Source organism: Odocoileus virginianus, chromosome 2 (genome assembly GCF_023699985.2).
Source record: "Odocoileus virginianus isolate 20LAN1187 ecotype Illinois chromosome 2, Ovbor_1.2, whole genome shotgun sequence".
NCBI classification, from domain to species: domain Eukaryota; kingdom Metazoa; phylum Chordata; class Mammalia; order Artiodactyla; family Cervidae; genus Odocoileus; species Odocoileus virginianus.
The window spans coordinates 1,646,203-1,668,743 of record NC_069675.1 but is presented as its reverse complement, the minus strand read 5'-3'; the positions used below and the strand labels follow the sequence as shown (position 1 = coordinate 1,668,743).

At 49.2% G+C, this 22,541-nt stretch overlaps 1 protein-coding gene across 2 annotated transcripts in view; it reads left to right on the top strand.

Moving 5' to 3' along the window:
• ACOXL (acyl-CoA oxidase like) overlaps positions 1–22,541 on the top strand; it is a 319,722-nt gene that overhangs the window by 11,902 nt on the left and 285,279 nt on the right. For both annotated transcript variants that reach the window (XM_070474015.1, XM_070474021.1), the window contains exons 2-4: positions 5,743–5,826; positions 18,590–18,676; positions 19,264–19,362. In XM_070474015.1, the coding sequence (XP_070330116.1) occupies positions 5,743–5,826; positions 18,590–18,676; positions 19,264–19,362 (270 nt within the window). The remainder of the gene's footprint in view (positions 1–5,742; positions 5,827–18,589; positions 18,677–19,263; positions 19,363–22,541) is intronic.

Below are 22,541 nucleotides of genomic sequence, written 5' to 3'. Positions count from 1 at the left end.
TAAAATAATTTAAGGTTCATTATAATACAGGACATGTATGCAGTTCACTCGCTCATTCATGGCTGACTCTTTGCAACCCCATTGGACTGAAGCACGCCAGGCCTCCCGGTCCATCACCAACTCCCAGAGCTTACTCAAACTCTTGTCCTTCAAGTTGGTGATGCCATCCAACCATCTCATCTTCTGTTATCCCCTTCTCCTCCCACCTTCAGTCTTTCCCAGCATCAGGGTCTTTTCCAATGAGTCAGTTCTTCACATCAGGTGGCCAAAGTAGTGGAGTTTCAGCTTCAGCATCAGTCCTTCCAATGACCACCGAGGACTGATCTCCTTTAGGATGGACTGGTTGGATCTCCTTGCAGTCCAAGGGACTCCCAAGAGCCTTCTCCAACACCACAGTTCAAAAGCATCAATTCTTCAGTGCTCAGCTTTCTTCACAGTCCAACTCTCACATCCATACATGACCACTGGAAAAACCATAGCTTTGACTAGATGAACTTTTGTTGGCAAAGTAATGTCTCTGCTTTTTAATATGTTGTCTAGGTTGGTCATAGCTTTTCTTTCAAGGAGCAAGTGTCTTTTAATTTCATGGCTGCAGTTACTATCTGTAGTGATTTTGGAGGCCCCCCCCCCCCCCCCCCCACCAAATAAAGTCTCTCACTGTTTCCATTGTTTCCCCATCTATTTGCCATGAAGTGATGGGACCGGGTGCCATGATCTTAGTTTTCTGAATGTTGAGCTTTAAGCCAAATTTTTAACTCTCCTCTTTCACTTTTATCAAGAGGCTCTTTAGTTCTTCTTTACTTTCTGCCATAAGGGTGGTGTCATCTGAATATCTGAGGTTACTGACATTTCTCCCTGCAATCTTGATTCCAGCTTGTGTTTCATCCAGCCCAGCATTCTGCATGATGTATTCTGCATATAAGTTAAATAAGTAGGTGACAGTATACAGCCTTGACATACTCCTTTCCAGATTTGGAACCAGTGTGTTATTCCATGTCTGGTTCTAACTGTTGCTTCTTGACCTGCATACAGATTTCTCAGGAGGCAGATCAAGTGGTCTGGTATTCCCATCTCTTGAAGAATTTTCCAGTTTACTTGATCCACACAGTCAAAGGCTTTGGCATAAAGCAGAAATGGATGTTTTTCTGGAACTCTCTTGCTTTTTCAATGACCCAACAGATGTTGGCAATTTGATCTCTGGTTCTTCTGCCTTTTCTAAATCCAGCTTGAACATCTGGAAGTTCATGGTTCACATACTGTTGAAGCCTGGCTTGGAGAATTTTGAGCATTACTTTGCTAGCATGTGAGATGAGTGCAATTGTGTGGTAGTTTGAGCATTCTTTGGCATTGCCTTTCTTTGGGATTGGAATGAAAACTGACCTTTTCCAGTCCTGTGGCCACTGCTGAGTTCTCCAAATTTGCTGGCATATTGAGTGCAGCACTTTCACAGCATCATCTTTTAGGATTTGAAATAGCGCAACTGGAATTCCATACCCTCCACTAGCTTTATTTATAGGGATGCTTCCTAAGGCCCACTTGACTTCACATTCCAGGATATCTGGCTCTAGGTGAGTGATCACACCATCATGGTTATCTGGGTTGTGAAGATCTTTTTTGTACAGTTCTTCTGTGTATTCTTGCCACCTCTTCTTAATATCTTCTGCCTCTGTTAGGTCCATACCACTTCTGTCCTTTATTGAGCCCATCTTTTCGTGAAATATTCCTTTGGTATCTCTCATATTCTTGAAGAGATCTCTAGTCTTTCTCATTCTATTGATTTCCTCTGTTTCTTTGCATTGATCACTGAGGAAGGCTTTCTTATTTCTCCTTGCTGTTCTTTGGAACACTGCATTCAAATGGGTATATCTTTCCTTTTCTCCTTTGCTTTTTGCTTCTCTTTTCACAGCTATTTGTAAGGCCTCCGCAGACAGCCATTTTGCCTTTTGCATTTCTTTTTCTTGGGGATGATCTTGATCACTGCCTCATGTACAATGTCACGAACCTCCATCCATAGTTCTTCAGGCACTCTGTCTATCAGATCTAATCCCTTGAATCTATTTGTCACTTTCACTGTATAATCATAAGGGATTTGATTTAGGTCATACCTGAATGGTCTAGTGGTTTTCCCTACTTTCTTCAATTTCAGTCTGTATTTGGCAATAAGGATTTCATGATCTGAGCCACAATCAGCTCCTAGTCTTGTTTTTGCTGACTGTATAGAGCTTCTCCATCTTTGGCTGCAAAGAATATAATCAATCTGATTTCAATACTGATCATCTGGTATTGACCATGTATTCAGTAAGACTGATTAAATGTAATTAAATTAGGGAAATTGAAACCAGAAAACAGAAGAAGCAAATATGCCAGTTTGGGGACTGATGTTAGAAAACTAAGATCAGGAACCTGTTTTTGCCCAGTCCTCTTGGCTAGGCTCCTAACAGGGCTTGCTAATGGGTTATAAAGGGGACAGTCAGGGTCTTTTAATACCAGAAGAAAGACATCTCAGATTATAGACACCCATGCAGTGTTGAATCAAGTTGATTGTAGTTGAAGAAGAAGGAATGATTTTCTTTTGGAGACTCCCTGGGCTTATAAAGTAAAAAATATACATTTTTGTAGAATTTGCTTTGTAATAGAATATTGTATCACGAAGGTCTGATTTATCAAGTGCTTTATAAAGAAATGAAGATTATTTTAGGGGAAATTACCTTCCTTCTATTTGAGACTGAATTTATTAAGCAGAAATGTAAATATCATGAAGTAAATTTAGGATAAAATACAAGTTTGAGTATATTCTCTATACATTTATGGAACCATTATCATTTAAAATTACTATAAGGTAATAGTCTGATATGGGAATTGAGTTTGGCTTGAATATATTCAATCAGCCTAAATGAATATATAGATACAGTAGAAATACTGCAAGAATGTATGTTGAAAAATGCATTAATTATTTGATTGATCATTACTAGCATGGGCAGTTCAGTGTGCTGCCAGTTGAATATGGGGGAGCCCTTGTAAATATTAGGCATTCTTTATTTAAGAACAATTAGTGAATCAAAGGAAAATGAAATGAAAGAAGAACTGAAGAAAAGGGAGAATTTATGTGTGGAGAAGATGTTAAAAGTATGTGCTAGTAAGGAAACCCATCACCTTAAGCCTCGTCTTCATTCTGAAACTTTTGCTCGATGTCTTGAAATGGACCAGCCCAAACGAATGCTTGAGTCCGCATCAGAGCATTCATGGCAGACTTCTATGGCATCGCCCATCGGATCTAACAGCAAAGATCTCTGTCCTGGGCAGAGACCTGAGAAGGAAAAGAACTGTCACAGTGAATTTATTATGCTCCAGGATGGCTACATTTGGGGTTGGTTCTTTAGGAAACGTGATGGCGATCTGTTTCACTTTTACGTGTGTGAAGGTGACCATAGCTGGATCCCACCGATGGCAAAGTCGTGCTGCCCCATCCACGGGGGACGTGGAGAGAATGAAATGTGCTGAGAACCATGCCTAGCTGGAGATGCCGAGGGATTTCCCTGGTCCTGGTGGGTTAGGTCTAGCTCTAGCAGAGCTCGTGGTTTAAGGGGAGGAAGGGGCTGTTGTAATGAAGTGAGTGGGGTGATTCCTAGCAAAGTCACCTGGGCACTGGGACATGTTGGTGCCACATGCTCTCTGGGGATGAGGCTGGTGGTACAGGAGAGAGTTTATTGGCGACTGGGGCTGGGCCACCCAGAGTCCTGGGCTTCCTCCAGCTCAACAGTGAGGGGCATTGAGGCCTGGGAGCAAGAGGTCCATGTGAGGACTCTGAAGATCTAGTTTCTGGCCCTTCTTCTACCACTTACTAGATGATTCTTGTTGGACAAGTCTTTTCACCTCCCTGAGCCTAGACTCTTCCATCCATGACATGGGGTCAGCACTTCTTGTCCCACTTCAGCCCTTCATGGAGAGTTGTTGTGGGGATCTGCAGGATAGAAGACCTAGGGACCCTCTGAAAAAGCCCGCAAATATCCACTACAGTTGTTTTTTATTATTTGCTGGGAATGAACCCTCCTGTGTGAGTGATGCTGGAGCCAGGCACTGGTACATGCTCCAGCCTTGGAGGTATTTTAGGAAATAATCAATCCAAGATGCACTGGGTGGGAGCCATGCTAAGAGTCATAAATCTTGACAGTTTGCTTCTTGAAAAAATTAATAATGCTTGAGAGGAACATTGTAAAAACCTATAGGAGGGAAAGTAGTGTGTTTGCGGAGAGAGCTTAAGCCAGTGTGGAAACTGAGAGTCATCCAAGGAAGATAGGCTCCTGCTGCTCTGGTGGGGCGTAATTTACACACACAGACAAACACAGACAGCACACATATATACATTCATGCACATAGGCAGCTTGCAAGAGTTTTGTGGGTTGCATCTCAGAAGAGACTGGCGAATCCACTGGTGGGGACTCCAACCTCCAATCTGGTGGTCCAGTGGTTGGGACTCCAAGCTTCCAACTCAAGGGGAACAAGTTCCATCCTGGGTCGGGGAACTAAGATCCCACATCATGGGAGGGCACGGCCAAAAAAAAAAAAAAGCTAGCATTAATTCCAACGATGGGTAATTGGAATTTACACATGCAAGGGCCCATTACTTTTGGCAGAATTGCCACCTGCCTCTGGAACTTTAAAATGAAACAGCAATAGTGCTCTTGTCCTGTCCCATTTCTTGCTGGTGGGGAAGAGCCTGCCTGTGTAGCTTTGGGATTCAAGGCACAGCAGTGGAAGACAGTGTCACAAAGGGGGACCAGACCTCATGGTTTGTAACTGATCAAAGCCCCAGGATGGTCTGTGGTTAGAAACAAAAGTGAAGAATAGTGCTTTTCCTATGTCCAGAATGTTCCAAAACCTTCTGAATCCTCTGTTTTGACATCAAGATGGTCGCCTGGACTTGTGCCAGGCACTCACTGTTGGTGGGAGTGTTGGTGAGTTGTCATGGAGAATCGTTGGGGAGAGGGCCAGGGACAAACTTGGTTAGGGCCACTTGAGGCCAAAGGCAAGTCGGTCAGGGCTGGCCTCCATGCAGATGCAGTTGACTTCCTATTATGTGAGAAAAGAGTCTTTAACTAGTTTGTCTGTGGTCTGAGACCAGATGATCTCATTAAAAAAGAATGCACCAGATGCTCACTACTATATATAAAAGAGATAAACAGCTAGGATTTACTGTATAGCACAAGTAACTATACTCAATATCTTACCATAAACAGTGATGGAAAATAATATAGATATATGCTGGGAAAGATTGAAGGCAAAAGGAGAAGAGAGTGGTAGAGGATGAGATGGTTGGATGGCACCACCGATTCAGTGGACGTGAACTTGGACGAACTCCAGGAGATGGTGAAGGACAAGGAGGCCTGGTATGCTGCAGTCCATGGGTTTGCAAAGAGTTGGACATGACTTAGTGACTGAACAACAGCAACAATACATTTATATAAATATGACTGAATCACTTGGCTGGACACCTGAAACTAACACAATATTGTACATCAACTATACTTAAATAAAAAAATTTTTATAAGGATGAAAACATTGACTTCTGTAGGGTGATAGGATTATTTTTTATTTAAAACTTGCTTAATAATGGTGTTGAATTTTTTAAATTGTAAAAGTAACATGTTTATTATTTTTAAAAATGTTAATTTAAATGGTCAGGATTTAAGGACATCCTTAAATCCTAAGGATATGTTGACACTGGGTCTGTCATGTTTTCAGGTGGAGAAAACAAGGAATTTTGTCAGTCGGAGCCTGGTCATAGGAGAAGTCCTCTCCACAGCGGACATGGCCACAGGAGTAAAGGTGAAGGTTACTGGGTCTCCCACCCTTCATGTACTGAGAGTTTTGTTTTATTTTACTATATTTTTTATTTATTTGGTTGTGCTCGGTCTTAGTTGTGGTGTGCAGGATCTCATTCCCTGACCAGGGATTGAACCTGGGCCCCCTGCGTTGGGAGCTTAGTGGCTTAGCCACAGGACCACCAGGGGTGTTCCATGAACTGATAATTTTGCGTGAAAAGGAGTGAAAACAAAACGAAACAATTCCATAGGTGTCAGTCTATTCCTACAAGAGATGTTTATAAAATGGTACACCTCCCAACACATCCCCTTGACTTCTTCTTCAACCATTGTATTCAATTTGGTATTTGTTTTTCTTTGGTTTTATTTTTGTATAGTTTTATTGCATTTATGCCAATCAATTATTTTCCTTTAATTTTATGTTTTTAATGAGTTAATTAGTTTGGCCACACTGGGTCTCCGTTGCTGCTCGGTCTTGCTCCAGTTGTGGTGAGCGGGGGCTGCTCTCTGGTGGCGGTGCACGGACGTCTCATTGCAAGGGCTTCTTTTGTTGCGGAGACAGGCTCTAGGCACTTGGGTAGGTGTGGTGCACCGGCTCAGTTGCCCCTTGGCATGTGGGATCTTCCTGGACCAGGAACTGAACCTCTGCCCCCTGCACTGGCACATGGATTCTTAACCACTGGGCCACCAGAAAAATCCTCCTAAGTCTTCAACTACTGAATAATACTCCTTTGGGTGGAACAACACTTGGAATTCTTATATTCTTCTTATATACCTCTCCATTTTTGCTGATTAAATGAGTATAAAATGGCATTGTGCTGTAGACTTGTTTTGCATGTACCAGCTCACCGAGGGTGGTAAACAGAATAGCTCGACAGACATGAGTGCCATGACCTTCCTGATGCCCTAAGTTTCCCAGCAGGCATGTGGCTCTGCATGTAACCTTCTCTCCCTCCCTGGATGCCACTGCATCTCCAAATAAGTCTCTGCATGCAGACATCCAGTATGATGTCTCCAAAGCGGAGAAGTTATGATGAGAACATGAAGAGGAGATGATCAAACAAGAAGCCATTGATGAGTCCAAGATGCAAACTCTTTCTGTTCTGTGATGTTGACATTTAAATATGAGTAGGAATAAAAGGGCTTCCTTGGTGGCTCAGACGGTAAAGAATCTGCCTACAATATAGGAGACCTGGGTTTGATCCCTGGGTGGGGAAGATCCCCTGGAGGAGGAAATGGCAACCCACTCCAGTATTCTTGCCCGGAGAATCCCATGGACAGAGGAGCCTGGTGGGCTACCATCTGTAGGTCTCCAGGAGTCAGACATGACTGAAGTGACTTAGCATGCAGCAGCAGAAATTAAAAATGAAGACTTCTGTGAATGCCATCCCAGGGTGAGGACGTTTGTGGGGAAACTGGCCTCCCTATGATTTCAGCCAGGCAGGGTCTCTTCTCTCTTGGCTGTGGCTTCCACAGTGGAGAAAGTCAGCGCAGATGCAGCAAGTAGATCCTCCTTTCAGAAATCCTAGAGGTTCCTTCTGAAGACTCCCGAGCCTCAGCTGGTCGTTTTACTACCTTGCCCCCTTCTCTCTGGCAGGTCTCTGTGGGGAGGCCTCCGCGGCGCGTCCCCACTCCCTGCGTGGGACGCCTGTTCCTCTGCACCTGCAGGGCCTCGTGCTGATCCACGCGCACGGAGCTGCATGGGGAATGTTTGCGCGAATGAGGGGAGGGCGGCCTCTGGTGTCAAGCAGCCTGAAGAAGCATTTCAGCCCATTGCAGGGTGTGGACCTTACTTCTTGGGTTGGCCAAAAAGTTCATTTAGGGTTTTTCCATAAGATGCGACAGGGAAACCTGAATGAACTTTTTGGCCAACCTAAGCAGGCCCTTTATTGAAACAACAAACCATAAAGAAAGACTAGGAATCAGTTGGGGAAACTTGAGCATTGGCTCTCTGGCAGTATTAAAAGATAATTATTGTATCTGAGGTGAAATAATGATTTTAGGATCATGCATTTAAGAAGAGTCCTTTACCTTTGACAAAGGCTTAGGAGATACTTAGGGATGAAGTGACTGGACATCTGGGATAAACTTTGAGATCACCTGGGGTGTAGAATGGGAGAGTGGATAATAAATGGGCCATGAGCTGGGCATTGTTGAGTTCATGATACTCTTCTATCTTGTTTGAGTTTTCCCACAATAGAAAACTTGAAAAAATTTTACTCCCGAGTAGCCTAGAAGGAGATTTGAATAGATTTAAAGAAACAGATCTTTAAAAATGCTTCTCTGATCACGTCAGTCCTCTAGTGGAGACCTCTTCCTCCTATGGTTTAGAGAAGCCCTCCAGCCCTTGACCTGACTCACAGGTCCTCAGATGGGCTGGCCCTGCATCCACCTCTGCAGACACCTTCTGTGCCGTATGGTCCTGCCCGGGAGACCTGCCGCCTGGGCCCTCTCTCGGTCTCGTTTCCACGCCTGGACCGCTCATGCTGTCATCCTAGACGGACCGTTTCTCCTCCTCACCTGCCTGACACTGGTTCTTAAGTCCCTGCTCAAGTGCCCTTCTGTCAGGGGAACCTCCCTCCGGCCTCAAGTTTCTTTCTTTGTCTTTGTCTTTGTCTGTGCCGAGTCCATGTTGCTGCTCAGGCTTTCCTCTGGTTGTGGTGAGCGGGGGCTGCGCATTGCGGGGGCTTCTCTCCCCGTGGCGCACGGGCTCCTCGGGCACTTGAGGGTCCGTGCTGGCCGCTCGCAGGCGCAGGAGTTCAGTCCCCAGCTGCAGAGTGCAGGCTCCATAGTGTGGGTGCAGGCTGAGCTGCTCCACAGCGTGTGGGGTCTTCCTGGACAGGGATGGAACCCCTGTTTCCTACATTGGTAGGGGGCTTGTTTATCCCTGAGCCCCCAGGGAAGCCCAAGCCTGAAGTGTAAACCCCACTTACATATTGTCATCTGTGCCTGTACCTTACAGTGTCTGTCTGGGTGTGCACCCATTTTGGATTGATGTATTTATTCACGTGTCTACTGTATGTCACTTAGCTCCGCTAGAGGGCAAGATCCTTGAAGATGGTCTCTGTCTACATTCTTGCTATGTAGGAAGTGTCAAGACATGAATATTAAATGAATGCATAGAATCAAAGCTGTTTTGCAGTCACTCAAAAGGTTTAATGTAGAACTACTGTATGATCCAGCAGTTCCACTCCTAGGTATGTACCTCAGAGAATTAAAACAGGGACTTAAATAGATACTTGTATGCCAATGTTCATTGCAGCGTTGTTCACAGTACTTCATAGGCTGAAATAAACAAGTGTCCATCAATACATGAATGAATAAGCAAAATATTGTCTAATATTTTGTATGTACCATGTATGTATGTATGTACATGTATATACCATGGAATATCACTCAGCCATAAAAATGAGTGAAGTTCTGGTACATGTTACAACACGAATCTTGAAAATATGCTAAGTGAAATAAGCCAGATCCATGAGGACAAATGCTGTATGCTTCCACTTATATGAAAGTTTGAGAATAGGCAAATTAATTTATAGAGATAAAAAGTAAATTCCAGGTTCCCAGAGGCTGAGAGAAGAGGAGAACGGGGTCAGTTGTTGGTTAATGGGCACAGAGTTTGTTGGGGGGGATGAGAAAGTTTTAGAAGTAGTGCTGATGGTTGCATAATACTGTTAGCACAGTTCATCCCGCTGAACTGTTCACGTAACCATGGCTAAAATGGCAAGCTTTATGTTATAACATTTTTGCTATTATTATATCATAATAAAAAAACTTGGAAAACTGGACAAAAATGATGATGATTAGGGACTTCCCTTGTTGGTCCAATTGTAAAGACTTTCTTTTTTCTAATGTTGGTGTGGATTCAATCCCTGGTCAGGGAGCTAAGATCCTACATGCCTCACGGCCCAAAGAAAAATAAAACACAAAGCAAAAACAATATTGTAACAAATAAATAAAGACTTTAAAAATGGTCCATGTCAGGAAAAAAAAAAAGGACAATTAACCCTGCTTGCTATCCCCACACATGCGTTGTTTGTTGCTGTTGTTTAGTTGCTAAGCCATGTCTGACTCTACAACCCCATGGACTGTAGCTCGCCAGGCTCCTCTGTCCATGGGACTTTCCAGGCAAGAATACTGGAGTGGGTTGCCATTCCCTTCTCCAGGGGATCTTCCTGACCCAGGCATTGAACCCGGGTCTCCTGCAATGGCAGACAGTGGCAGGAGGATTCTTTACTGCTGAGTTACCAGGAAAGCGCTATATCAAGCCATACATTCAGGGGAGTCTTTTTTCTCTTGTGCTCAGACGTCCTAGACAGTTTGTGCAAGGTGTAGGTTGTGCCCCTGGCCCAGCCCATCTGCCTTTCCTGTTGGTGATGGAGGGAGACTTCCAGTGAGGGGAATGCAGTGCGTGGAGAATGGGTGAGTGAGTCCTGGGTTGGTCACGACTTCCCCATATCTCACTGCCAGCCCAAGGCCCCTGCTGGCTCTCCTGGTCACCTGAGCTGGCTGTCAACCTGAACGTCAGTTCATCAGCATCATCTGCACCCCGTAGCCCTGAGCGCCTTTTTCTCTTCCTCCAAGTCTGCATCATCCATCAGCTCCAGGTGTCCTTAAGTGCTCTGGACAAACCCAGTTGTGCTCACACAGCCAAGTGCTGGCTGAGCCAAGGGCTGCTTGGAGAGCGACTCACAGTGAGGGGGCAGGGGAAGGGAGAGGGGTGCCAGAGAGAGACCGTTTCTGCTGAGGGCTTTGAATCTCACTCTAACTTGGGAGCCAGCCCAAGGTCTCCCGCCAAACAGGCTGATGCAATCTGGATGAACTCTACAGCCAAAAGAATCAAGACCTGCTTCCTTTTCTTCTTCCCCATGACAGCTCCTGCTTCCCCTCGTTTGAATCATCTCACTCTGTCTTGGTTTGCGTGGGCTGTCATGATTAAGAGCTACAGAACCAGTGGTTTAAACAACAGAAATTGTTTCATGGTTCCGGAGGCTGGGAAGTCCAAGATCTAGCTGCCAGCTGATTCAGTTCCAGGTTAGGGCCCTCTTTCTGGCTTGTAGGCAGCCAGCCACCTTCTCTGTGTGTGCTCACATTTCAGGAGCAGGGTGGGGGAGACAGAGAGAAAAGAGAGAGAAAGAGAGAGAGAGAGTGCACTCTGGTATTTCTTGTAAGGGCACTAATCCCATAATGAGGGCCCCATCCTAAAGACCTCATTTAAATGTAGTTAGTTCCCAAAGTTCCTATATCCTAACACCACACTGGGGATTAAAGCTTCTGCATATGAATTCTGGGCTTCTCTGGTGGTTCAGCAGTAAAGAATCCATCTGCCAATGCAGGAGATGCAGGTTCCATCCCTGCATTAGGAAGATCCCCTGAAGGAGGAAATGACAACCCATTCCAATATTCTTTCCTGGAAAATCTCATGGATTAAAGGAGCCTTTTGGGTAACAGTCTTTGGGGTCACAAAGAGTTGGACATGACTTAGTGACTATGCAGCAACAAATAGGAGTTTTTGGGTGAAGACCTAACAACTTAGTCCATTGCACTATCCTTTGTGGGGTTACCGTTGTCTCGAAAACCAATTGCAATGCCTTGGTATAGCCCATCCACTCTTTTTTCTTTTTTAAACTTATTTATTTATTTGACTATGGCAGTTCTTAGCTGTGACATGTGGAATCTTTAGTTGTGGCATGTGGGATCTAGTTCCCTGACCAGGGATCAAACCCACCCCTTTTATTGGGAGTATGGAGTCTTAACCACTTGACCACCAGGTAAGTCCCTCCCATCTGCTTTTGAAATGGAAACAATCTGAATGCACTTGAAGTCTCTTTAGGGGACCTGCTGTCTGACCATCATGGAGGAAGGACCTGGATTCTTGCACACATCACAGACCTGGCAGGTCCGTGGTGTCGGAGATGGTCAGAATGATGTGGGTTCATGTCCCGACTCCGAGATGTCTCCATCATGGCCCTAGATGTCCCATTATACATCTATAGCTTCGTTTTCTATGGGGACTGTGATGCTAGCTAGTGTTGATGCCCAGTTACAGGCTGGTTCAGATTTAAGCCAGTGGTGCCCAGGAGGAGCTCCAGGCCATGTCTTGCAGGTTGCAGGAGCTCTGTAAGTGGTGGTGGTGGGGGCTGCAGCTCCTGACCTGGGCCTTCCCCAAACGGCTTCCCAGAGGTGGCTCAGCTAGTGGGCGGAGGAGGGACCAACCTTTGTTTCCAGGCCCAGCCCACTCAGCTTCCCCTGCCTAGGGGTTGGCTCTCCTTCTAGCCACTCTTTGGAAGCTAAAGAGCCTTGCTAGAGGCCATATCCCTGGGCCTGTCAGCCTGTCCTGACCATAGTTCCCAGCTTCCAGCTGTGGCCACCGGAGGCTGCCAGCGGCCCTCCCTGGGCCTGTTGTGCTCATAACCCCCTGCACTTGGCCTTGGAGCTGTGTCTGTGGTCCTCCAGAGAAGTGAGAAAGGAGAGAGGGGGCTTTCTCAAACAAGCAGTACAAGGTGTGCATGTGTTTAAAGTTAGGGTTTTCCTCAGGTGTCCCTTGCCTCCCCTTTCCTTGTTTTATTTCCTTGCCGCTGCTTTCCCCAGCATTCCTCTGTATCCTGTCTCCAGAGGTGGGCTGGGAGAAGCCAGGGCAGGACACTCACTGGGCAGTGTTGGCAACAGTGGACCGGCGCCCTGTCCCGGGGACACCTGGTGCTGCTCCTCGTGATGGCTCTGCGCCCTTCTCCATTCTGGCTCAGCATCCCTGTTTTGGGGAACCCACCCCCTCCTCCCTGGCTTCTCCTGCAGGCCCCTCCCTTGCGATGGATGATCCTCCATCTATCTGAAGATTCAGGCCAAAGACCAGGTGTCACATTGCCCCCACCTCCCGAGCCTAACCCACCAGCTCTGTCTCCAGAATCTTCCCCAAACGCCTCCACTTCTCATGCCCTTGACTGTGATCTGACCACCACACCTTGGCCGAGCACCTCGGGTCTGCCTGCTGGGCTGGGCACAGTACCCTGCTGGGAGAGTACCGCAGGCCAGGCAGTTGTCTGTTCGAGTGCCCCAGGGGCGTCCCCAACTGTCAGATTCCCTGCTCTTTGGAGGATGTGGCTTTGTGCTGGTCAGCACGTGGGGAAGAGGCCCATGTTTGAACAGACTGTGTAGATCGGGGTCTGCAGGTAGTGCCTCAGTTAACTCCTGCAGTGTTAAAACAAAATTTTTATTTTTGGCTGTGCTGGGTCTGTATCGCTGTGAGGGCCTTGTCTAGTTGCGGTGAGTGGGGATCACTCCGCAGTTGGGGTGTGCGGGCTTCTCTTTTTGCAGAGCACAGGCTGTAGGGTGTGCGGCTCCTGGGCTCTCGAGCAGGCTCAGTAGTGCTGGCACACAGGCTGTAGGGTGCTCCAACGTCAGTAACTGCGGCTCCTGGGCTCTCGAGCAGGCTCAGTAGTGCTGGCACACAGGCTGTAGGGTGTGCGGCTCCTGGGCTCTCGAGCAGGCTCAGTAGTGCTGGCACACAGGCTGTAGGGTGCTCCAACGTCAGTAACTGCGGCTCCTGGGCTCTCGAGCAGGCTCAGTAGTGCTGGCACACAGGCTGTAGGGTGTGCGGCTCCTGGGCTCTCGAGCAGGCTCAGTAGTGCTGGCACACAGGCTGTAGGGTGCTCCAACGTCAGTAACTGCGGCTCCTGGGCTCTCGAGCAGGCTCAGTAGTGCTGGCACACAGGCTGTAGGGTGCTCCAACGTCAGTAACTGCGGCTCCTGGGCTCTCGAGCAGGCTCAGTAGTGCTGGCACACAGGCTGTAGGGTGTGCGGCTCCTGGGCTCTCGAGCAGGCTCAGTAGTGCTGGCACACAGGCTGTAGGGTGCTCCAACGTCAGTAACTGCGGCTCCTGGGCTCTCGAGCAGGCTCAGTAGTGCTGGCACACAGGCTGTAGGGTGTGCGGCTCCTGGGCTCTCGAGCAGGCTCAGTAGTGCTGGCACACAGGCTGTAGGGTGCTCCAACGTCAGTAACTGCGGCTCCTGGGCTCTCGAGCAGGCTCAGTAGTGCTGGCACACAGGCTGTAGGGTGTGCGGCTCCTGGGCTCTCGAGCAGGCTCAGTAGTGCTGGCACACAGGCTGTAGGGTGCTCCAACGTCAGTAACTGTGGCTCCTGGGCTCTCGAGCAGGCTCAGTAGTACTGGCACACAGGCTGTAGGGTGTGCGGCTCCTGGGCTCTCGAGCAGGCTCAGTAGTGCTGGCACACAGGCTGTAGGGTGTGCGGCTCCTGGGCTCTCGAGCAGGCTCAGTAGTGCTGGCACACAGGCTGTAGGGTGCTCCAACGTCAGTAACTGCGGCTCCTGGGCTCTCGAGCAGGCTCAGTAGTGCTGGCACACAGGCTGTAGGGTGTGCGGCTCCTGGGCTCTCGAGCAGGCTCAGTAGTGCTGGCACACAGGCTGTAGGGTGCTCCAACGTCAGTAACTGCGGCTCCTGGGCTCTCGAGCAGGCTCAGTAGTGCTGGCACACAGGCTGTAGGGTGCTCCAACGTCAGTAACTGTGGCTCCTGGGCTCTCGAGCAGGCTCAGTAGTGCTGGCACACAGGCTGTAGGGTGCTCCAACGTCAGTAACTGCGGCTCCTGGGCTCTCGAGCAGGCTCAGTAGTGCTGGCACACAGGCTGTAGGGTGCTCCAACGTCAGTAACTGCGGCTCCTGGGCTCTCGAGCAGGCTCAGTAGTGCTGGCACACAGGCTGTAGGGTGTGCGGCTCCTGGGCTCTCGAGCAGGCTCAGTAGTGCTGGCACACAGGCTGTAGGGTGCTCCAACGTCAGTAACTGCGGCTCCTGGGCTCTCGAGCAGGCTCAGTAGTGCTGGCACACAGGCTGTAGGGTGCTCCAACGTCAGTAACTGTGGCTCCTGGGCTCTCGAGCAGGCTCAGTAGTGCTGGCACACAGGCTGTAGGGTGCTCCAACGTCAGTAACTGCGGCTCCTGGGCTCTCGAGCAGGCTCAGTAGTGCTGGCACACAGGCTGTAGGGTGCTCCAACGTCAGTAACTGCGGCTCCTGGGCTCTCGAGCAGGCTCAGTAGTGCTGGCACACAGGCTGTAGGGTGTGCGGCTCCTGGGCTCTCGAGCAGGCTCAGTAGTGCTGGCACACAGGCTGTAGGGTGCTCCAACGTCAGTAACTGCGGCTCCTGGGCTCTCGAGCAGGCTCAGTAGTGCTGGCACACAGGCTGTAGGGTGTGCGGCTCCTGGGCTCTCGAGCAGGCTCAGTAGTGCTGGCACACAGGCTGTAGGGTGTGCGGCTCCTGGGCTCTCGAGCAGGCTCAGTAGTGCTGGCACACAGGCTGTAGGGTGTGCGGCTCCTGGGCTCTCGAGCAGGCTCAGTAGTGCTGGCACACAGGCTGTAGGGTGCTCCAACGTCAGTAACTGCGGCTCCTGGGCTCTCGAGCAGGCTCAGTAGTGCTGGCACACAGGCTGTAGGGTGTTCGGCTCCTGGGCTCTCGAGCAGGCTCAGTAGTGCTGGCACACAGGCTGGTGCGGCTCCTGGGCTCTCGAGCAGGCTCAGTAGTGCTGGCACACAGGCTGTAGGGTGTGCGGCTCCTGGGCTCTCGAGCAGGCTCAGTAGTGCTGGCACACAGGCTGTAGGGTGTGCGGCTCCTGGGCTCTCGAGCAGGCTCAGTAGTGCTGGCACACAGGCCGTAGGGTGCTCCAACGTCAGTAACTGCGGCTCCTGGGCTCTCGAGCAGGCTCAGTAGTGCTGGCACACAGGCTGTAGGGTGCTCCAACTTCAGTAACTGCGGCTCCTGGGCTCTCGGGCAGGCTCAGTAGTGCTGGCACACAGGCTGTAGGGTGTGCGGCTCCTGGGCTCTCGAGCAGGCTCAGTAGTGCTGGCTCACAGGCTGTAGGGTGTGCGGCTCCTGGGCTCTCGAGCAGGCTCAGTAGTGCTGGCACACAGGCTGTAGGGTGCTCCAACGTCAGTAACTGCGGCTCCTGGGCTCTCGAGCAGGCTCAGTAGTGCTGGCACACAGGCCGTAGGGTGCTCCAACTTCAGTAACTGCGGCTCCTGGGCTCTCGAGCAGGCTCAGTAGTGCTGGCACACAGGCTGTAGGGTGTGCGGCTCCTGGGCTCTCGAGCAGGCTCAGTAGTGCTGGCACACGGGCTTCAGTTGCTCACTCCGTGTGGAGTCTTCCTGGATCAGGGATTGAACCTGTGTTTCTTGCATTGGCAGGTGGATTCTTTACCGCTGAGCCGCCAGGGAAGCCCAACTCCTGTGGTTTTCCGGAAGCCTGCAGGTTTCACTCACCCAGCTCAGTGCTCCAACTAATAGCGTTTAGTGAATGGAGTCTTTCAAAAGGTGGCTGACTCATTTCCTGTCTTTCTAAAGAGGAGGAAAAAAATGTAAAACCTAGGAAAACAATACACTATAAAGAACACATTAGCCATCAGCCAAAGAGACTTAAGGGCGGAAAATTCAACCTGTTTTAGTTTTAGAAAAATATTTTTCTTTAACTTGATTTCCAAGAGGGTTTGGGGGAAAAAAGGACTATTTGGATGGATTCCATTTTCCTGGGTTGGAATTAGAAAAGCAGTTTGCTGGGTCGGCAGTGACTCCGAGGAGCAGGGAACTGAGAAATCAGGGTGTTCAGCCTCTTCCAAGGATGTCTCATGATTCTCCAAATGCAAAGGGCCTCATGTGTCTATGTAATTAGTGAAATTCATCTGTTGTGATGTCAGAGCATTTCTTTCAGCTGGTCAAGTGGTTCGCTTCAACTTGATGAAGTGGCCTTTTTGGAAGTTAGCGTAAGGCTGATTACACCCGTGTGGTGCAGGGTATGGTCCCCGCCAGAGGCTGATGACAGTTCTCAGATGGGAGCATGTGAAGATGCTGTTTCTGCCACTTACCTGCAAGGTTTTCCTTGGGGTCACTGTGTCCACTGGGATGCATTCCATTGCAGTGACCCCAGGAAAAAGGCACCTATTGGCTGCTACACTCAAAGAGTCCAGGGTCTAGCTGGCTTCAGATGTGGGTGTGTGGGGCCTGGCCCCTCTCATCTCTCAGCTTCTCCTCACCTTGACCCCAACCGTTGGCTTCCTTCACCAGCTCTCGTGATGGCAAGAGCAGTCCCCACCCTCCCTTCTTCCAAGTTCCATTGCTTCCAATAAAAGAGAGAGTTTCTCTTCTCTAGTAGCTGACTCCTGTGTCCAGTGGCCACTCTGATAGGACCCACCCAGATCACGGATTCATCCCAAAGCATCCCCACGGCCACACTGTTATGCAGATTGGCCAGTCCTGGGCCCCAGGCTCATCTGAAAGCTGGACTGGAGGTTGACATCAGCCACGAGCCGCCTGGGCTGATTCTGGGGGGAGAGGACTCCCGGGGGGAGAGCTGGGGCTGTGCTCCGTGAGTGGAGGGGTAGTGAGTGGAAAGCACAGCAAATGTCTGAAGACCTGAGCCCTTCTGTCTTTGCAGTCAGTCCCCTGCTCCCTTCAGACGGCCCTGCTCAAGCCACCCTTCCTTTTCTTCTTTCTCCTCCTCTTGACCAAAGTGCTTGGCAGCTGCCTCTCACTGAACCTTGCAGCAACCTAGGAAGGGCTGTTAGGTGTCAGGCAGCTTGGCCTTGAACCCCAGCCCTGCCTGCTTCCTCAGGTGCAGCCATGGACAGGCTGCTTCCTCCTCCGGAACCTCACTGTCCTCATCTGTCAAGTGAGGAAGTGGACGTGAAGGTGTCAGTTGCTCGGTCATGTCTGACTCTTTGCAACCCCATGGACTGTAGCCTGCCAGGCTCCTCTGTCCATGGAATTCTCCAGGCAAGAATGCTGGGGTAGGTAGCCATTCCCTTCTCCATGGGATCTTCCCGACTCAGGGATCGAACCTGGGCCTCCTGCATTGCAGGAAGAGTCTTAACTGTCGGAGGTGAGGGGAATGGGATTGTGTTTTCCTCCTGGGATGGTCGTGACAGGCAGTGAGTGTGTGGCGCTCAGACCCTGTAAGGCGGGAGGGCACAGTAAGTAGGGGGCTCACTGCCCACTGCGTCTGTCGGATGGGGAAACTCAGTCATCGTGTCGTTGTCCAGGGTCCCACAGCTGGTGGGGAGCTGAGCTGGGGTCTGAGCCCTGTGCCTGCTCACGCTGCACAGCCGTGCCTCTTCCATCCACCTTCCTGTTTGCAGACCATTTCTCATGGTAGGACTCTCCAGGCTGTGGTCAGCACCTGGGGTCCGTGCACAAAGGCTGCTGCATACCTTCGACCTACCAGGCACCAAATTAAACCCTGAGCAGATAAGGCAGGGGCTTCCCTGGTGATTCAGATGGTAAAGAATCTGCCTGCAGTGAGGGAGACCCGGGTTATACTCCCTGGGTGGGGAAGATCCCCTGGAGCAGGGTATGGGAACCCACTTCAGTATTCTTGCCTGGAGAATCCCACGGACAGAGGACAGAAACCATGGACCCCACAGTCTGTAGGGTCGCCAAGAGCTGGACATGACTGAGTGACTGACACTTTCACGTTTTTCAGACAAGGCAGAGTGATGGGGTGAACTGGGTTGCCCTGAGGATGGAGGACGGATGCTGTGTGCTGTTGGGGTGACCTCTGCACAAAGGGGAACCAAGAGCTGTGCCTGCCCAGAGGGACTGGGGCTGGACAGGCCGCGAGGGGAAGGGCATGGATGCCTTGCTGCTTGTGGGGCGAAGGTAAAGCTTGATGGGCTGATCAGTGTTCCTCGAATGGCTTTTGCCCAGTGGGTTCAGTCGTTGTTAAGTTGTTGACTGTTTCTAAGAATGGTCTGTACTTTGCTTGTTTCCAGTGTGGAATAATTTACTGGCTGTTCGGTGGGGCCGTCAGAAATCTTGGAGGCCCGGCACATGTAACTCAGTGGCTTCAGCCGCTCCAGGTATGGTATGGACCACCTTAGATAGTTTCAGTGAAAGTGAAAGTCGCTCAGTTGTGTCTTACTCTTTCCGACCCAAGGACTATACAGTCCATGGAATTCTCCAGACCAGAATACTGGAGTGGGTAGCAAAAATTCACAGTAGTTAGGAGTGTGTGTGTTTTTGCAGAAAAAGAAAATAAAATATACAATTAGTGTCAGCCGGAGCTTTGTTTGAAATAAGAATCCTAAGTCTCCTTTTTTTAGCTTGCACAAGTCTGTCATATTGTTATCACCTTAGCTGTCACCAGACTGAATTTTTATAATATCTCCAACTCCAACTCACTACTCCCTCTCTCGCCGATGTTCTTAATGATGTGTCATTCAGTTGTTCAGTCGCTCAGTCCTGTCTGACTCTTTGTAACCCCATGCAGCACGCCAGGCTTCCCTGTCCTTCCCCATCTCACAGAGTTTGCTCAAACTCATGTCCCTTGAGTCCCTTGAGTGATGCCATCCAACCATCCCATCCTCTGAGATAATGATCTGAGAGGTCAGCAGTTAGAGCAGCCATTTGACTAGATGATTCCCTTCTAACACCCGGTCAACTCCAGGAGCAGAAACACACGGGGATGTTTGCAATGACCGAGAGGGGACACGGAAGCAACGTCAGAGGGATCCAGACCGAAGCCACCTTTGACTTCTCTGCACAGGTGAGGATTCTTCCTGTGGTTCTGCAGTTCTGTGGGCAGAAGACTTGAACCCAGCAGACTCTCCTTCCTCTTCGTCCCGAGACCATGTTCACCCACACCGCGTGCACTCTCTAGGCAGAGGTGCCCGAATTCAGAAGTGTCTGAGTTTTAGTGGCGTTGGATGTATGCTCAGCTTCCCTGAGTCTACGGCCAACACTTGCACAGCACCTGCCTTGGGAGGACACTGCTGAGACATTTGAGGTGCACTTATTAACTTCATGCTCTGGGGCAACTTGGTGAGAACAGGACCTCCACCATCCTGCAGTCCTTCCTAGCAGTAGCAGGCGCATGGGTGTGAGAGAGGTCTCTGTTGGCGCATCACCCCGTCAGGCGGGAGGGCACTGTGTGTGCTGGACCTCCTTCCGGGAGCCGAGGCCTCGGTGCTGGCATTGATACCAACCAGGGTTCTTGACCTTCCCCAGGCAGTAGAACTTGATCAGAGGCCAGACAGGAAATTCAGGCAAGGCTTTACTGGGGCCCCCTGCTGCAGCAGGGGGAGCTGAGAACAAGTATCAGGTCCTCTTGCTTGCTCACTCCCTGAGTCGGGGGTGAGCTGACTCCTTATATGGGGTGAGTATAAGGGTGTGTCGAGGGGTCAGGCCAGAGGCATGGCTTAGATGGTTTGCCTACCCCTGAGGTGGTGGTGTGTGCAGGGCGTATGCCCAGTATCCTGTTTTTACTCCCAACATCCTGCTTTTTCTCCAGGCTCTTCAAAATTGGTAGTTGGTTTTTTTGGTCTCTTTGTATGTTTTCTCTATAATTTTGCCCCAATTGAGCCTGCACACAGTTATTTTTAGTCCAGTATTGTATCTTTGTATATTGTGTTGCTTGAGGAGAGGGGTAGCCAGGTGCAAGCGTTGCAGCAAAGTGTCCCAGGTCTGTCTCAGCATGATGCAGCATCTTTAAGTGTGATGTGGACAAAAATCCACAAGACACCAAGATAAAATTTCACAAAACAATCTGACTTCATTACCTGGGTGGCTGTTGTTTAGTTGCTCAGTCGTGTCCGACTCTTTTGCGGCCCCATGGACTGTCCTGTCAGGCTCCTCTGTCCATGGGATTTTCCAGGCAAGGATACTGGAGTGGGCTGCCATTTCCTTCTCCAGGGGATCTTTCTCACCCAGGGATCAAACCTGTGTCTTCTGCTTGGAAGGTGGATTCTTTACCTCTAAGCCACCAGGGAAGCCCTATTGTATGGGTTGAACTCCAAAATGTTGGTAAGACCCTCTAAATCGATAGCTCTCTATGAATGGGTTGCAGCAAAAATCCCATTCTGTAAATCCTGCCCTCCATCTTTTTAGCTCCTACGTCCTGTCCTCAAATAAAGAAAGCAATGATCTACTTATTTTATTCTCCTTTCTAGTTTCTTGTTTGATATTGGGTATTCCTAAAAACCACAAAGGGAGAAATACATTTTGCAGTTTTTTCTAGAAATGTGTGTGTGAATGAGTGTGCGAACTTGTGCGGCCATAAGCTATGAATGTGGCCATGTGCTTGTGGGTGTGGCCATGTGCCTGTGTCTGTGGTGACTCAGCCTTTGCTTCATTCTGGCTGTTGTCCTTCGGAATCTGGAGTTCTGTTCCTAGGGTCTTCTGACCCAAGAATGCTAGCTGGAGGCGGTCAACATTTAGAATGACAGATGCAGGTGAGGGTCGTGTGAGAGGATGTCCCACCTTGTCTCCTACCCTGACGCAAGTTCTCTGCAGTAGCCAGTGATGTCTGAGGTCACAGTAAGGGCCGGAATAAGGACTGTCGCCTATTGAATGCCCGATGTGTGCCAGGCTCTGCCTCAAACTCTCTCTGTAGTATACTACCACATTCATCTGCTTCCCAGGTGGGGCTAGTGGTAAAGAACTTGCCTGCCAATGCAGGAGATATAAGAAGCACGGGTTTGACCCCTGGGTGGGGAAGATCCCCTGGAGGAGGGCATGGCAACCCACTCCAGTATTCTTGCCTGGAGAATCCCATGGACAGGACTATATCCCTGACAGGACTATGATCCATAGGGTCAAAAAGAGTTGTATATGACTAAAACGATTTAGCACGCGTGCACATTCTCTTAGAGCAACAATCCCATAAATGTGACAATTAAGCTTCTGCGTGTGTGCTAGGCCCCAGGCCAAGCACTCTGCGGTGCACCATTGTGTTACATGTTCTATAATCTTACAGGAACATATTTTTGTCCTTATTTTTCAGGCGGAGAAACTATGGCTATGAAGTTAACAAGTGAATCTCAGGTTCAAGGGGATTGCCCTTCAGAGCTTAGCTTTCCTGCCAGAGATGGCACATTGACCAAACATCATGGGGTTCTGCCTACCCCATTTTTTTTTCTCCCACAACAGTAGTCTTGAGGTCACCTTGCTGTCATTTAAGGGAAAAAACCCACCCATAATTCTTTTTTGTCTTCTTCTTATAATTATAATAATTATTATTATTTTGCACAAAACTGATTTCCCTGTGTCGGTCCCGTTTTCTGCAAACAGCGTAAATGATTCAGCTGCCTGGTGTGCTTCAGTGGCGGCCCCTGTCTGCAGGGGAGTTGCAAAGTTGAAATCGTAATGATGAGAAGACTGGTGAACTTGCTGCCTCCGGGGGAGTGAGAGAGGGAATAAGCCTATCATAGACTCAGGCCACTGAGGCCTGGCTTAGCCGAGAATGGCTTTCCCCTTCATTGGTTTCTGTGTTTTCCCCTTTGTTTCCCTTTTCAAATGTTAGAGCATATCAAATGAGCTCTCTCTCCCTCTGGAGCAATTTTAATCTCTTCAGTTTTTTTGTTATTCGTTCCTGTGGGTTGGTTGTTTTATTTTTATTTTTGGATGGTGGGTTGAGTAGCAGCGTGGAGGGTTTTGAGGTAGTTTTTACACTTTATGCAAAATCACAAAAATAAATGAGGCTTTAAGAGCTCTCTGGCCAAAGCCATCTCTATGAGTGTTTACAGGATTGACTGTTTTGTCAGCCTTCAGCAACTAATTATAATAGGAACCAACACACATGGTGTGCATTATTTAGATCCAGCTTTAAACGCCAGCATTTTGGCTGAGGCAGACTTTCCAAATCAAGTGTTTTTGCCAGAAGTGACAAAACTCCTTTCCCAGAGAGGATCAAATGTTGATGGGGGCGAGTGGCCTCCTGTCTCCTCC